The following is a 15,591-nucleotide window of genomic DNA, read 5'->3' on the forward strand; positions in this document are numbered from 1 at the left end:
CGCTTAGCTCCTGAAAGCGTGGGGTAAAACATCAGTGCAAAAATTTGGGTTTCCATGTTGGAAACCATGGGGGACTATTGCTAACTGTGTCATTTTTGTATATGGAGGCAGTAGATCACACTTCACAAAATATATCAGGCTTAGTGGGGAAATACTGTAATTTGGAAGTGCTGCTGAATCTCGCTTAGTCAAGTGAATACTGTAAGCTACTCCTTTATTTAGGATGGTGCAACTTGGCCCTTGCTCAGGACTAGGGGTACTAGCAGAGAGTGCTTGAGCAGAGATGTGGTAACAGTGTATGTGCCTTTTTAAAGTTATCTGGAGGAAGAGATAATGAACAAGTGCAATAACATCTGCATGTCGAATCAATTTAGCATTCATATACATAAGTGTGATGGTTTTCCTTCATTCCCACATATGAAACAAACAACCGAAAAAAGAAAACGGTTGCTAATAGTGAGATAGGACATTGATGTTACTTCTTGTGCCAGTTAGAGCACCCACGTGTCTAATGTGTGCAGCAAGGGTGTTTTGCTAAAACTGTACAGAAAACAGGTATTTGAACAGGGAGTGACAATGAATGGAAACACTCCCTATTCTCTTGTGCTGTATACTATTGAAAATGAGGTCTACAACTGGTGGTGTGTGATAGATTCACCTGTCAAAGGTTTGGGTTCAAAGACCATTAGAAATGTGTGCATCTCACCACTTCCTAGATGAATGTTACAAATATGAGTAGACCTGCTAACCTGTTTTTGTTTGCCTTGTTTTTGGCTGTGTATTTCACAGCTTTGAAAGTACTTGAATGCCACAGTGAATGACATGAAATAAGTAAATCAGAAGAACAATTAGAATAGAAAAGTCACTTTTTTTTTTTTCTCCTTGAAATTGCAGCCACAGGAACAAGTCTTCAGGCTGGCCGCATCCTTCAGGGACCTGGAGCTTGAACCAGGGAACACCTTATGGATGGGAGATGACGGCAAACAGAGATGGAAGAGACTACTTCCTCAAGTAAGTGGTAGTGTGAGCTGTTGTGACCACTAGATTCAGGCTGTATCACAGTGCTGCAGCACTGCTACTAACAGTATTTTCCTTGGAATCCTAATATTAGCCTCAGTCTTATAAAGTTAATGTTGATCTGTTTTGGTTTGTTGCACAGGGATAGCTTTGCCTGTACTTTACTGTGCCTTGTTCTTTATAAAACTGTGTTTTGGTCCTTGGTTRTTTCTTCATTTAGCCAAGAAAACACTGATAATATGAGAACCTGTAATTCATTGAGGAATTACCGCAAATGTCATTAACAAAAAAATTACCCATGCTTAAAGAATAAGGCAAAAGGTTGATTCTGACTGGGACTAACAACTTTCATCCGTCTCTGCCATGTAAGCTCTTTTAGTTTGCCTCATAAGTTCATTATATTGGTAAACAGAAACTACATATCTTGATCCTGTACAGCTTTTGTCTGAATTCTTAGGTTTCTCATGGTCCTTTAGCTCAGGAATTAAAAGTTTGTAAAATAAACGTCAATGTGAATGATTTGATTGTAAACAAAACTAGATTTTCTTTTCCCAGTAAAAACGGTGCAGAATTATTCTTATGAGTGACTTAAGTGGCTTGGATAGAATAAAGTTTCCTATCCCAGTAAATATACTCTATTGAGGATGTGAAATCTCTTTGCTGAGAAGGGGTAGTAGTGAGTTAGCAGAACAATTGCTTGATTTTACAGCATTAGTTGCTTTAGCTTACATTTTATTTTAAGGCCAGCATTTTGATTTTGCTCACGTGGAAGGTTGGAGGTTTTCATTATTTCATTTTTTATGTTCATCAGTCTGAATGGAAGCTTGTAGGTGCTTAAAAAGTCCTGGGTGAGAATCACAATCCTTTCTTGTAACATGGAATAAAAGGATCAAAGTTGTTTTAAATTGACCATTAAAAGTCCTGAATTCACCCAAGATCCTTCTTCTGCAAAACTTGAATTGTGCTGTGTAAGAAGGAGGATCCCTTTTCCTCTCCTCTCTGTCCCTTCCCAATTGTACAGGGTGTTTGCCTTGGCTTGCTGGGAGGAGTGTGCTTTTGGAGCCACAGAAGGTAAATCTGGAGCAGTGTGGTGACCTGCAGGCAACCATGGAAAGGCTTTCAGGATTTAGAGAGATTTTAGACCTGTCCATGTTACAGCAAGTTGCCTGGGTTAATGAGAGCTCAAAGGTGACTTTGAAATGTCATATTCTTCCGTGAATACGTGTTTATCATGCTGTGTATGTCTGTAAGACACAGGGTGCAGTGCTGGGCAGTGTGAACCTGAATGCCAGGCACTATGTCACTATATTAGCATAGGTTTTCTGCCTGAACTAATTAGCCTTGTCAAGAAGAATACATGAGCCTCAAAAGTACTGTGTTAATGTGACTATGCTGCTTCTGTTATTCGAGTTAGTGAAGGTATCTCCACCACTAAAAATTATAGAGATAGATTCAGAAGCTAAGCAATGAGGAAGTGCCGGTGATTCCTGCGTGCTCTTTCCCAGGCTGCGGCAGGTCCGTGTCCATATCGGCAGCAACTGCTCAGGGGCGTGCGTTTTCTCTGCAGCATGTCAGTGAATGCAAAAGGTCTATTTTGCAGGGCTGAAAATTATTTGAACAATAACACTAACTTCTGAGGACAGGCACCGCATTTGATTTTTCTTCTTTCTCACTGGTCACATAATGGGATGCTGTACTTCCTGTGCAACTATAAACAGCTGTGGCTTACAGCATGCAGTGCATTAAGAGTCATTAATTTTGTAATTTGAGAACATTTTCTATCTTGCATTGCATTGCAAATGATCATTTCGTTTATTTTTTGGATGGCCTTTTAGTATGCTAAAGTGTCATATCCTCTTGCAGCTCTCCTAGATGCATTAAAATGTATCGAGGAACAAAATTCCGTAACAAACAGTGCCAAATTGTGCCTTAAGTAGTGTTGTGGGGGAAGGGGGGGGTCTGTTTTGTGAAGGGTTTTTCATGTGTGGTTGTTTTTGGTTTGTTTTAACTTTCATGCTCTTATGAAGTGTTTGCTTCTCATTCTCTTTGGGGCCTTAGTCTTCCTTCCATTTGTTTGTATGTAGATTCCTGCAGCTATAACAGATAATTGTCCATCTTTGCTGGGTGCCCCATCAATGTTTTGTGAATATGTTAGAGTGAAGAGATGCATCACTTTTCCATTTGGTCAGATGAAATATATAAATTTGGTCGAATTAAATATATAAATGCAGCTGGAACTGATCAAGACTCAACTCCAGTACTATCTATCTGATTCCTCCCATCAGCTTTGGAAAACATGAGCCTCCCACATTTCACAGTACAAAAGGAGAGGAAGTGTTGGAGCCCTGGGCCACTCTCCCAAGTCAGGTCATATCCAACCAGTTGCTCCATTTCTCTTTCTCAGCAAAAGCTTCCACCAGCTGTACTGGGCCAGTCATTTTAGAGTGGGTCTCTCTAGTGCTTTCTCTCTCTGATGATCCTTTAGAATTTAACAGAGCAAAACCAGCATCTCAGGATTGAGAGACAGCAGAAACGGGTTGTAGAGTTTAATGTGTTGGTGAGATCTTAGCTCTGGCTTGCAAAATGAATTTAATTAAAAAAAAAAAAAGGATTTAGCAAAGCGAGGTTTGTTGTAGTCCATTTTCAAGGTGCCCAAGGTTGGGTGACAGGTAAAAAGCTCTGCCTCTGAACCCACTTTTCACAATCTCCAAATTGTCTATGGGTGGGCAAAAATTATAAGCTTGATGGTAACTGTCACTTGATTAATTTCATGTTTAATGCTTAAAATACCTAATAAAAGCAAAGTAATGAAAACTTTACATGAATTAAATATACAGCAGAGTTTCAGAGATTTAACAATAAGAAGAATCCTGCCTTTTCATAAGTTTCAAGTGTTTAAAAAGCACTAACAGATGTCCAGGGATAAATCTTGCCCAAGCTTCAGATGTTAGACTGTGAGAGAGCAAGTATCTTCTTGCATTTGCACTTGGGCGACCCTCACTGTAAACATGAAGCCTGGTGCCAGAAGAGCACTTTTCCAGGCAGAGCAACTACAAAGCTGCGTTATTACAAATATGACAAGTGTATGTGCCTAGGTTATTACTTTGTCTCCAAGCAGAATGGGTCTGACCAGCAGCCTAGGTTTTATACCCTTTGATTACCTCAACCTGCCTGACCTAGTTCTGAGTCAGCTCTGTCTGTAGGTGTGACAGTTTATTCCTGCCATGGTATCTCACCTAGGACCATTTCCTTTGATTCTTCATATCTTGACATCTCTTTCTGGCCTAATTCAAGCTAAAAACTGTAATTTATAAAGACTAACTTTTATAACAAATACCTACTAAAAGAGGTACACACATTCATTAACGTTAGTGTATTCTAACATCTTCATACATATTTCTTTCTCTTCCTTTCTGTTAGGAGCCATCTTTTACTCTGTATTTGTATATTACTTAGCATAATAGGTGACCTGGGCTCCTAGACGCAACTTTTAATTCTTTGCAAAGCTTAACAGTATCAAAATGATGGAGTGGGAGCTCCCTACTCTCTGCAGGGTAGGATGTGTTATGGAGGCAAGGGGCAGAGGACAGTTTGAACTCCAAGGCATGGGTACAAAATTGCAGTCAGAGCACTCATATGCTTCCTGAGGACATTAATCAAAGGTCATTCAGGTAGCAGATGGATCATGGGATGGATATCATCTACACACTTGGTATCTAGAAAAAGAGCCTCACTGGGTTATGAAGGCCAGGGATCTAGAAATAATTTCTGTACTAGCTTTGCAGTGAGGAGCCCCTTTGCAAAGGGAGATACCCTTTCCTTTTTCTTTGTGTCAGAGGAAGAAGCCAAAGATGTAAAATCTCAGCTTCYGTACTGTAGCATATTTATTTGCAACTCAGTCTCGCTTTTAGCAGTGACCAGAAGCTCCAAGTGTAGCTAATGCAGAGCCAAGAATTTATCAGGCTTGCAGGGTCTCTTGGTTCTACCTGAGGGTTTGGCATCAAGTTTGTACCCACTTAAATTATTTCATCCTGGTATGTTGCAGTTGTCTGTATTGAAAGTTGATGCAAAGTTTTGTTAGTAAGGCTGAGTATATCCAAACTATAATGCTATCATAGTACATGGAAAAATAATAGACTGCTTTAAGGAGTGGAAAGAATGAGGACTCTGAGGAAGCTGGCTTATATAATCCTTTGGTATTTTGTGCCTGACTTTCTTACCCACTGATATCTTTGAGCAGTCTTGGATGCAAGCTGAACAGTGCTACATATGTACACATGGCATGAGAATACTTACAGTACATCTTTTTGTACCAAATGTTTTAAAGGGCAGAACACTGGCTATAAAAACGTACATCAGTCATGTCTCCAGAATAGTAATGCATATTATACAAAATGATAATCCACCTGGATGCATTAAAAAGCAATAACTTAAAAAATGGAATGAAACCATGAAACTATTTGGAACCGTGCACTGCTGTACTGAATCACCAGCTCTAATCTAACCACACTTACTAGTGAATGATGTCCCTGGTAGCTTACAGCATGTATCTGGGTAGTTTTGAGACGTAGATTTTCATTTTAGCAGAAAGACCAAAGATTGAATATGTTTAGTGATTTTATCAGCAATTCCTCTTCGGACACATATAGTAGTTGTCCTTGTAGTGCCTATGATTTGTCCAAGGAAAAGTCCTCCTTAGCTTTCAAAATGGCTTCTTTTGCTAGCACTAATTTCACTCATAAATGAAACCAATACCTAATTTTCTTTCCTTCATTTTTCACCTCTGGATTTTAGAAATGAAATAATGAGATGACTGTTGACAGTTATGTCAATAGAGGAAGAAGAGAGATCAGCAAGATAGCTTGTCATATTGTCTCAGAGGCTTTTTATAGCCATACAGATTAACAAATTGCATCACACTGAAGGAGAAATAGCAATTCAAATCTTTCATTTGCTTTTGATTAAAGATTTATAAACCAGGTATTACCATGATGAAATGTGCACGAGTTCTGTACAAGCAAATAAGATGATTCATAGCAACATTAACTGCTTTCTACTTAAATAATTTACTTAGCGCCATATGTGCATATCCACTCAACTGCAAGCAGACATATTGTAATTTTGAAACTGTGGAATGAATAGAGAAACCAAGAGAATCTTTATGTGAAATGAAAAATAATTATATAGTGTCGGTGCAAGTGCTTTAAGGCATGAATGTGAAGAGATGTTTATTCTTTCTACTGAAGCAAATTTGGTTTCTTTCGAATCTGTGAAWGCCCCTATGGCCTGAACTAATCAGTGGTAGCTTCCATTGCCAGACAGCACTTTTGTAAAACTGTGAGAAGAACCTTTTATCAAAAGGTTTTGAGATGTCACTATCAATTCATTATCTCTTCTGTACATATGACACAACTGGGGTCATTTTGCAAACCTCTGAAATGCTTTTCTTAAGTTTAGGCCATGGTAAATTAAAGTTTCAAAACTTCACCCATTCCCTTTTAGCTTGCCACTTTTACTTGAAATAGCCTTATGAGATAAGTAATACATTTCAGTATAGGAGGATGGCAGTCATCTAGTGTTCTTTCAGCGTATTTCTGTACAGCACAAGCTGTATTAAGCCAGACCTTCAATATAAAATGATTTGCAATCTATATTTAACTGCTTTAAAGGCCTGTTTTCTTCACATTTATTATATACACTGTGTAGTATGTGATTATGTGAAATTTCTATAACACTAATTTGAATACTAACATGAAAGTTTTACTAAAAGTCTATTTGGTGTGGCTGTAGGGTTTCAGGGAGACCAGGCAAAGCAGGAAGATTTTGGCTGATTTTGTCCACAAAGGGTTTAGCTTCATGGTAATTGAAGCTGGTCTAAGTTGCCACTGCCGCAATCTATTTCCGACGTGTACATTTTTGCCCTTTCCCTTGTATCAGCCTTAGTGCTCATCAGACCTGGAAGGGAGTTAATGGAGGGAAATAAACTGGCAAAAGCTAATAAAAAATCAGTCCCACAAGGAAAGAAATGAATTTTCTGTCAGTTTACCTCCCTTAACCAGTTCTCTGCATGGTCAGATAGAGCTGCAGAATAATTTAGGGTGGAAGACAGCTGGTCCAGGCTCTTACTCACAGCAGGACTAATGCCAAATGATGAGCATCAGTGCTATACATGGGAAGGACTGGGAATATGTGACTGGTGTGAGAACAGGGTTGCAAGAGACATATCTTGGCTTAAGCTGCTCTACAGCTGCACCCTAAGGTGCAAGTTGAAGTAACATTTGCTGTTGTGAAAGGCCTATCCTTTTGTGATTCCTATTCCTATTTAATTCCTAAGGTATTAGGAATTAGGCACTTTGGTATTTTTGTGGCTCTGGTTTCTATCATTCAAATAAATGTCAGGGTCTGTGAAATCAGATTAACTGGAACAAAGTGTAGCCCTTCCTATGTGGTCTCAAAACAGCAGTGGTTCCAGTAAGGTGTAGTTAATTATTTTACTCTTAAAATAAATTTTCACAGAGGTCTGTTAAGTCATTGCCATATTTTTGTTTACAGGACATACTGTTGATTATGTTTACTTTTAACTCTTCCTATTGCCTTGGATGGGATGACAGAGTATGTCTGTGCTATCAGTTTGATTTGCTCCCTATTTCACTTCAAGGATCCTGACCATCTGTACTTGATGCATATTAGTTTACATCTGTTCTCCAGTCTGGAACAAACTGAGCAAACTGCAAAAAATCCCAGGCATGAAATAAAAAGAAGCTCATCCAGACATCAAAGTCTACAGCTTTACCGTTTGGCTTGAAACCCCAGGTTGGTCCCTGGAACACACAGCAGAGCTCGTAGAGACCTACTGGTCCAAAGTCTTTCCAAATCTTATTGTGTTATTATGACCTTGTTACTACACTATTTGAAACATGTCGCAGCATATTTTGATACCATGTGCCTGCTGTTGTTTCCTACCTGTGATTTTGTGTTTATTAACACTGAATTCTTCCTGACTTCTTCCAGATGTATATGGCAAACTTAATTCTTTTTTCTCTAAGCTATGTTATCTTGCACATAACATTATCAACTCTGTGACTTTTGGCGTATCAAGTCATTATCTTTTGGTTGGCCTGGCCTGGCTCAGTAACTGCTAATCCCAAATTATGAAACTCTTGAATGCCAGCTTTTGTCCCATACATAAAACAGAGGTAACATATTTGTGTTCATTAGTAGCTAGTGCTGCATCCTAATACCTCAGTGTACAGTATTTCTTTACAAAACAGCAAAGCCGTAACGGAATACTCTCCTGTACTCAAATATTACCTAAATTTTCTTTTAGTAGTCTTCATCTTATTCTTTCACTGGTTGCTCCACTTAGAAGAGGAAACTTATTTATGCTTTCTGAAAGGTGAGGTTCCCCTGTATGTGACAGGATCCTATCTAGCCTTCCACTCCTCCTGCTATCATGTACCTACAGCTCTCAGAGCTGGCTAGCAGTGTGGAAGGACAGAACACAATCATTGATGATATTAATGACATATCAATCAAGCATCCTGCTTATTAAGGGCCACTAATGCATACCAGATGCAAAAATGAGGCTAACAGCATGCTAATCAGTTTATTTCAAAATAAATAAGCACATAAGAGGACCAGAGATTCTCCAAATTTCTATTGGTATCTCTAGCCTGATCCCAGTCTTCTTGTCCATATGTTCTACAGGATGTATACGTCTATTGTTAGCTTAGTCCTTTCTCAGAGTATTTCCCTGGAGTTTGCTTTGTTGGAAGGTTCTGAAAGCAGTCAAAGGATATAAAGGATATAAAGTATAGTGAAAGCCTTGAATGTAATTACAGTGCTGTTCATCTTCCAGGATCCTGAAAAAGCTGCTGCTGTTTGTACCTTAAAGTACATAAGACTGTAATGAAAGTTGGAAGCCACAGGAGCCACCTTTTACCCTGTAGGTATGATGTTACATAGCACTTCACTGAATGCATTAAAATTCCTTCATCTCTACGTACAGCAAAAAAGTGGATTAGGTTCACTGGAGGATTTATATGGCATTCACAAAAATATGAACAGCGCCACTGCTGCTGTTTCATCCTCCTTCAACCAGGAGTGACAGCACTTTTGTAGGATGTTGAAAAAGAGGGTTCAAATCTTTCTGATTCAGAGTAGGGATATGAATGAAGAAGGTGGCTTGTGTCCCAAGATAGTGCCTTAAGCCAAAGGCTCTCTGCAATTTGCTTCTTTGGGCTTCTCCTCTCCCAGGTGGATATCTGAATAAACAGGCAGTGCAGTCGTGCTCTCTGGCCCACTTATTCCACATCCTTAAAAAGGACATCCAATGAAATTGAATGGCAGTCAGTTTAACAATGATAAAAATAGTACAACCTATATAATTAGCAAATATAACTCTGAGCCACAGGTTACAGTAGTGCCTAAAATGCTTAGTAGGGTTCAAAACAGGATGAGAAATGTACATTTGTAATGAGTCTTCCACCATTAAATTGCATAGAATTAAAAGAAATTAGAGCAGATATAAATTCTTATGTTTCAGACAAGTGAGTGAGTCAGCTGCTGAGTGCCTAGGGCTAGGACGAAACTTCCTGTATTAATCAGGTTATTCTATAATTACAAGGTGTCTTGCACCTACCTCTGAAGGGTACTGACTACTGTCAGAGACAGGATACTGGACCAGACGGACAACAGGTCTGATTGGTATGGTGATTTTCGGGTTTTCTGTTTTTCTTTCTCTTTCCCTTTTTTTTTTTTTTTTAACCTGCCTCACTCACACTGTTCATATGAATAATATGGTATTAGAGAAAGGGTGCTACTATGTTTCTTTCTGACTGCATACAAATTTACTTTCTGTTGCTAAGGATTTGACCTGCTCAAGGACAGACTTGTTTGGTGTGGGGGGGAGTGGGGATAGACAGCAAAAGCAGCAACAGGGATGCACAACTGCAGATGAGTGCCTAAAGGAGATCTGAATAATTAGAAAGGAGAATAAGGAAAATTATATAGCAACCTGTTTGTGTCAGTGGTCTGCCTAGGGGCAACTTGGGCATATGCTGAAAAAGTATTGTTAAATCAGTTGAGCCTCCTGAAAAGAGAAGATAATTTAACAATTGTCCTTCACTCACAAAAAACGTTGCTTTAATCATGCATATGACCAAATGATGTTAATATTGACTAGGATAAATCATTTTTATAATGGAGGGAATAATAGCAAGGAGATGTTGGTTTGTGGGGTTCTTTCATTTTAACTAGAGCAAGGAAAAGTGGAGACTTCACTGGAGTATAAGGTAGCTGAACCTAAGCCAGTTTATGTGCACTGACTCGGGAACTAGCCACAGCAGCACAGCTCATTTCATACGTACTGACTTGCCCTTTCCAAGTCAGCTGTGCATGCATGCACAAAGATCACTTGCTGAATGTGATAAGCAAGAGGGTAGTTCATGCTGAAAGGATGAGAAGAGTCGTATGAAAAGGTATGGATGAAGGTATGACTATTCAGAAGAGGAGAAGCTTTTGTTCAGGAATGCCTTAACTGATACTGTGGGTTGCCTTGATGTATTTGTACCAAAGTGGAGTACAGGGAACCGTCGATTTACTTCAGGCCTCTGTTGCAACACTTGGTGTTTGTGATCTAATCCCCAGTGGTTTCTCCAAACACAAACTGGATGGGGACACCATGAAGTTCAGAGAAGTCTTTCATCCTGAAAAAGTGTTACTCCTATGTGTTTGAAGGTGGATTAGGAAGTGGAATAAAACTTCTGGGAGAGAGCCTGGATAGAAGAAATTTCAGGGTATCCTAACCCAGGGTCACAGTGTATGGAGGTGAGAAGATGAAATTCTGGTTACTCTTTGAGTTGCCATGCTTCAGGCTACAGCTTTCATACGGCATAACCTCATCTTGGCATTATGGCATGTGTATGCATCTGTAGGAGAATTATGTTGATATTCCAGCCTGCCCTTCCTGGGAGTGTAGAACAAATTAATTAATGTAAACAGTTTGTATAAGAATGAAACCAGCCCCAGTTGGAGTCTGATTTTCAAGCACCTCTTTTATAAACAGAGTACAGTCCCTACAGAATCTAGATTGAAAGCATCAAGTTCTGGTTCTGCAAAGCCATACAGGTGGTTGGAAGAGAGGCAGTACTTTCTAAGAAACTATTAAGTCTAATCTGAGGTCACCTGCTAATATCCCCACTGATGCAAACATGGAAACTCTGTAAACAAAAAAGAACCAAATTGGTTGTTAGTCTGTAAAAATAAGAGGGCCTTTTCCAATTTTAGAGCCAATAGGTAGACTAAAACATTTTTTCATTTCCAGTTAAGGCAGAAATTTCAAAACTTCTTGGAACTTGTTTCACTGTCAGACCTCAGAAGTGTGTTGTAAGGGTCATCTTGGCATTGTGATAACAAACTGGTAATGTAAAACACTATAAAGGTAGTATGATACTGCAGTCTGTATGTCGTGGCCTTAGTGGCCACAAGCTTGAAAAAGATAAAGTTGTCCAGCACTCTTAGTGGTGGAGCTGGGACCAGTTACAGCAAAGGCTAGGTGATATTTCCCTGCAGGCCTTCAGTTAAGCATAACCTTTAAACTTTGAAGAAAATGTGCTGGTGTTGGGTTATAGAGTGAAAAACGGTGAGAATTATCAGAGTATATTGGTGCTGTTTAAATGGTACAGTTGAAGTAGACCAGTTCTTCATAGCACATATGTAGAATTTAAAGCAAGTTATCTAATACAGGGTGACATGCCAGGAAATATCATATTGATGATGTCTTTCCAACAGTCATTAATATACTTCTAAGAAACTGCATGCTGAGATACATAAATGCTGACACTGAAGAAATTGTATTTTTCCTTTGGTTTTATTTCTGTCATTTTAATATATTTAGTTTTCTATAGAGAAAATCATATCTAATAGAGTAAGCCTACTGTAAAAGGTGCTTATCTGGATTGTTATTGTAGAACAGCAAGGTACTTTGTTTTAATAAGACAAGTTGATATGGCCAACAAAAGCTTACTGAATTTTAATTCTTACTAGTTTTTAATTACCCTTCCTACAATAAAATACTGCTTATTATATTCAAAGTGCTGAATTCCCAAATACATTCCTAAAAATCCTCGTAATATGTATGTATGATGTCATATATGTGTAAGATTAAAAGGAAGAAATAGTTTAGCTGAACTCAAATTAATCTAGTCACTGACAACACTATGACTCACTGCAATCTATTTAAAGTCATTTTTCTAGAGTTCACTGTGCGGTTTTTACAGAAAAACTTCAATTTAAAATAAACCAGTCAAACTGTGTGGCTGTTCAATTAAATATAACCATGGCAACAAGGATTAAACACACAAGGTAAAGACCTGCTGAGAATGCAGAGATTATTTCAAGTTTCTTACTCCTCCAGCAATAGTCGAATGAATTTACATTTTCTGTATTAAAGATTGGGAGACATAAAATGAAAGAGATTGAAGCGCTTGTGTGGCATCTTGGGACTTCAGAGAATATTTTCCTGACAGGGGAAGTAATTAGCTGGAATTACAAATAGGAACTCAGCAGACAGATATGAGTGTTTGCTCATGGGATTTATTTTGAGTTCCATAATTAAAACTTGAAGATGCATATTATTTGGGGTACAAATAGGAAGAACAAACTTTGCCATAATTTAAGAAATTCAACAGAAAAGTAGAGCCATTTTTCTCTTAATTTTTAAATGAACTTTCTAATGACTGTATGTGTAATGAGGAGAGATGGTTATTTGCAGCTCTGCTATGAGGTAACAATTATAATGTGTAATATGCATATAAAGTTGCAGTGCAAGTAGGCACACTGATACTTAGTGAAGATGCATTGATCAGTCTATTCTAATGTATTTCTGCTTGTCCCCAGTCTATTCTTAGCTTCTTATGTGTGTTTATGGAAAAGATTGTATAGGCAAATCTGCTGGTATTTGGAGTTTTCAGCTTTCTGGTGGGGGGGGGGGGGGTAAGGCAGTAGTTCCTCCAGTTTTGCTTTAGATTAGGTTACAGAAGAACTATTCCAGTCATTTTGGAAGGGTCTTTTAATGCTGCAAAAAGCTGAGGTACCTTGTCTTAACTGGGAGTATTAATCTCTACTTTTGGTTTATCAGCAAGTGTTCAGTGTGATGGGGGATGTTATAATTATGGGCTCTCTGTCCAAGAAATGCCTGCCAATGGTCTTGGGCAATGCTTCTTTTGAAGCAATCTTCAAAGCATTCCTCTTTGCTTCAGGAGGACTTCCTCTGTACTCTTTCCCATCAGCCTGTGAGAAGCGCCATTGAACTGCCCTTAATGTGCAAATGATCTGCAGTTGTTTGTCATGTATTAGGCAGGTGTAGCCTCTGTAATGCCTCTGCTTTACGAACGTTTGGTCAGCGTTTCCATCTCACCAGACATCATTGAGAGCAAGCTGTGTGCTTCTAATCAGTACATACTTCTAATCAGTACATACTTCTAATCAGTACATACTTGCCCGAGGTTAGTCATTGGATCATGCTGTTCTTATTCTTCATGTTGGGATGGGCCATCCATCCTTGGATAGCAGACCTGCTGTTTGGAAGCTGTGTTAGGAGACCTAGGGGGAGATGGGCTCATAACTGTATCTTTTCTGGGGGAATCAGAACTTATCAAACATGCCAGAATGCATTTGCCATGTCCTGTTTTGATCATGGGAGTGTATGCATTCTTTGAAGAGTTTGGCTCCCTGCTCATTTCAAGCGTAATTCAGCTTCCTGATTAATATAAAAACTGCATGTGGTATATATCATTAGTATCACAGAACATTCTTCTTTCTACTGCCTGCTCACCTTGAGCTGGATTGCTTAAACTTAGGTCTCTGTGTGTAAACAGTTGTTTTAGCTGTGCTTTTATGAAAAGACTTGCTTCAGTTTTGGTAGTTGTCTGATGGTCCAGATGTGTTGCCTTTAAGTCAAAATATCTTTCCTTGGATGTTGAGATGCAATTTGTTTTACGCATCTTATTTTGAAGAGCCTTTGTTAAAGATTCATGATAAATAGTGCATTTATATCCAACATTGTTGCATCAGGTGAGTTTCTAAAGGGAGAGATTAATATTGAATACATCTGGTAGGAATTAGTGTGGATTATATCTGTTTAAAGTTGCATTCTGTCCTCACACAAAAATGCAGAGACCCTGTAAAAGTTAGCTCCTGGTATAAGTATCCAGCAAATGTAGAAGGAAGAAGTAATAAAATATTAATGAAATATAAGATAAAATCAGTAGGGCAGGGGTACATGTGGAAGTCTCTTAAGAAACAGCTCATGTTATATAGGAGACCGTTTTTTAGGAGTTCTGTATTAAATGGAGTTGTCCCTGGACTTGGTCAGATGGAAAAGCATAATTTTATCTGGAGTCTAAAGAGATACTTCCTGATTTTCATCCTGTTTAAAATCCCTTTTGTTTCAGGGTTTCTTTTTGCTGCTCTTTTTATTGTTCTTTAATCCAGTTAGTGCCTTGAACTGGACAGCAGAAACTTGGAGAAAAGCCATCCTGATAAAAGACGTTTTGTTTTGGGCCATGAGGGGCTGATTCTGGCAGCTCATAGTAATGACATTTAAGGATTTTGTTGTGTGATTCTTATTGCCAGCATCCTATTAAAATGTATGTTCCACCATTTTAACAGTATACTGGGAAAAGATGAGCTAATGGTCTACCTTTGAAAAAGAAATCATACAAAACCTTAACATAGCTTTTGTGCACTGAAAAATCACAACTTTCCATTTAGGAATCTTTTTAGTTAAAATATAGGCATACATAAATGGGGATTTCCAAGCCTTCGAGGTCTTAAAAAGACTTAGCAGAAATAAGGAAGTGGTTGCCCAGTGTCATACTGTTGGTGGCCAGAAATTTCGAAAGGGCATTGACCAGTGCCTGGTCAGAGGGATCAAAACAACAATATCTTCGAACTCTGTTCAAAACCAGTCCTGCTTGTTTCCAGGCTAGAATTAATTAAAGCAAGTGGGAGCTAATGGACAGATCAGAGGACCAGCTGCTTTCATGGCATGAGCCTTCAGGAATACAGTTCCTGAAGGAGGAACCCTCTCACCTGAACATAATGTGTAAAAGCTGCACAGCTGCTTGCCCCGTGTCTTGCATAGGCAATTCGGCTCTGCATGTTGATGGTGTTCAGAAAAGCTGGCGCCCAGCTGGGAGGAGGAACAGGGCAGGATTTTCTGTAGAGCCTCTCAGAGCAGGAAACTTGGTTGGTTGGCTTGTTTCTTGCCAGTAATCTTCTTGTATGAAAGGCAAACCCTTCCACAGTCTATACTTGGAGTCAGCTGGCATTTCCCTGACATCCTTAGGGAGAAAGGATGCCTCAAGTCCCTATGCTCAAGATCTGTCAGCCTAGAACAAATTTGCTAGATAGTGGTTAGCTTACTGTTGCTAAAACTGGGTTTGAATTTCTTTTCTGATTTAGAGAATTGACTAGTTGAACCTCCAGACAAATTTGCCTGATAGATCATTTTTTTGGTTTATTGTATTTCTGTGTGTGTGTGTTTTGTACTACTGGGGCACATGGAATCTG

The 15,591-nt window shown here is 38.9% G+C and overlaps 1 protein-coding gene across 1 annotated transcript in view; it reads left to right on the forward strand.

Annotated features, from left to right (window-relative positions):
- The first annotated feature begins 901 nt into the window (after nucleotides 1-901).
- Nucleotides 902-15,591, forward strand: part of FRMPD4 (FERM and PDZ domain containing 4) — a 120,958-nt gene continuing 106,268 nt past the window's right edge. The window contains exon 1 of the mRNA XM_026062920.1: nucleotides 902-1,011. Coding sequence (XP_025918705.1) covers nucleotides 974-1,011 — 38 coding nt within the window. The 5' untranslated portion in view covers nucleotides 902-973. The remainder of the gene's footprint in view (nucleotides 1,012-15,591) is intronic.

Source organism: Apteryx rowi, unplaced genomic scaffold (genome assembly GCF_003343035.1).
Source record: "Apteryx rowi isolate R43461 unplaced genomic scaffold, aptRow1 scaffold_196, whole genome shotgun sequence".
Classification (NCBI taxonomy): Eukaryota; Metazoa; Chordata; class Aves; order Apterygiformes; family Apterygidae; genus Apteryx; species Apteryx rowi.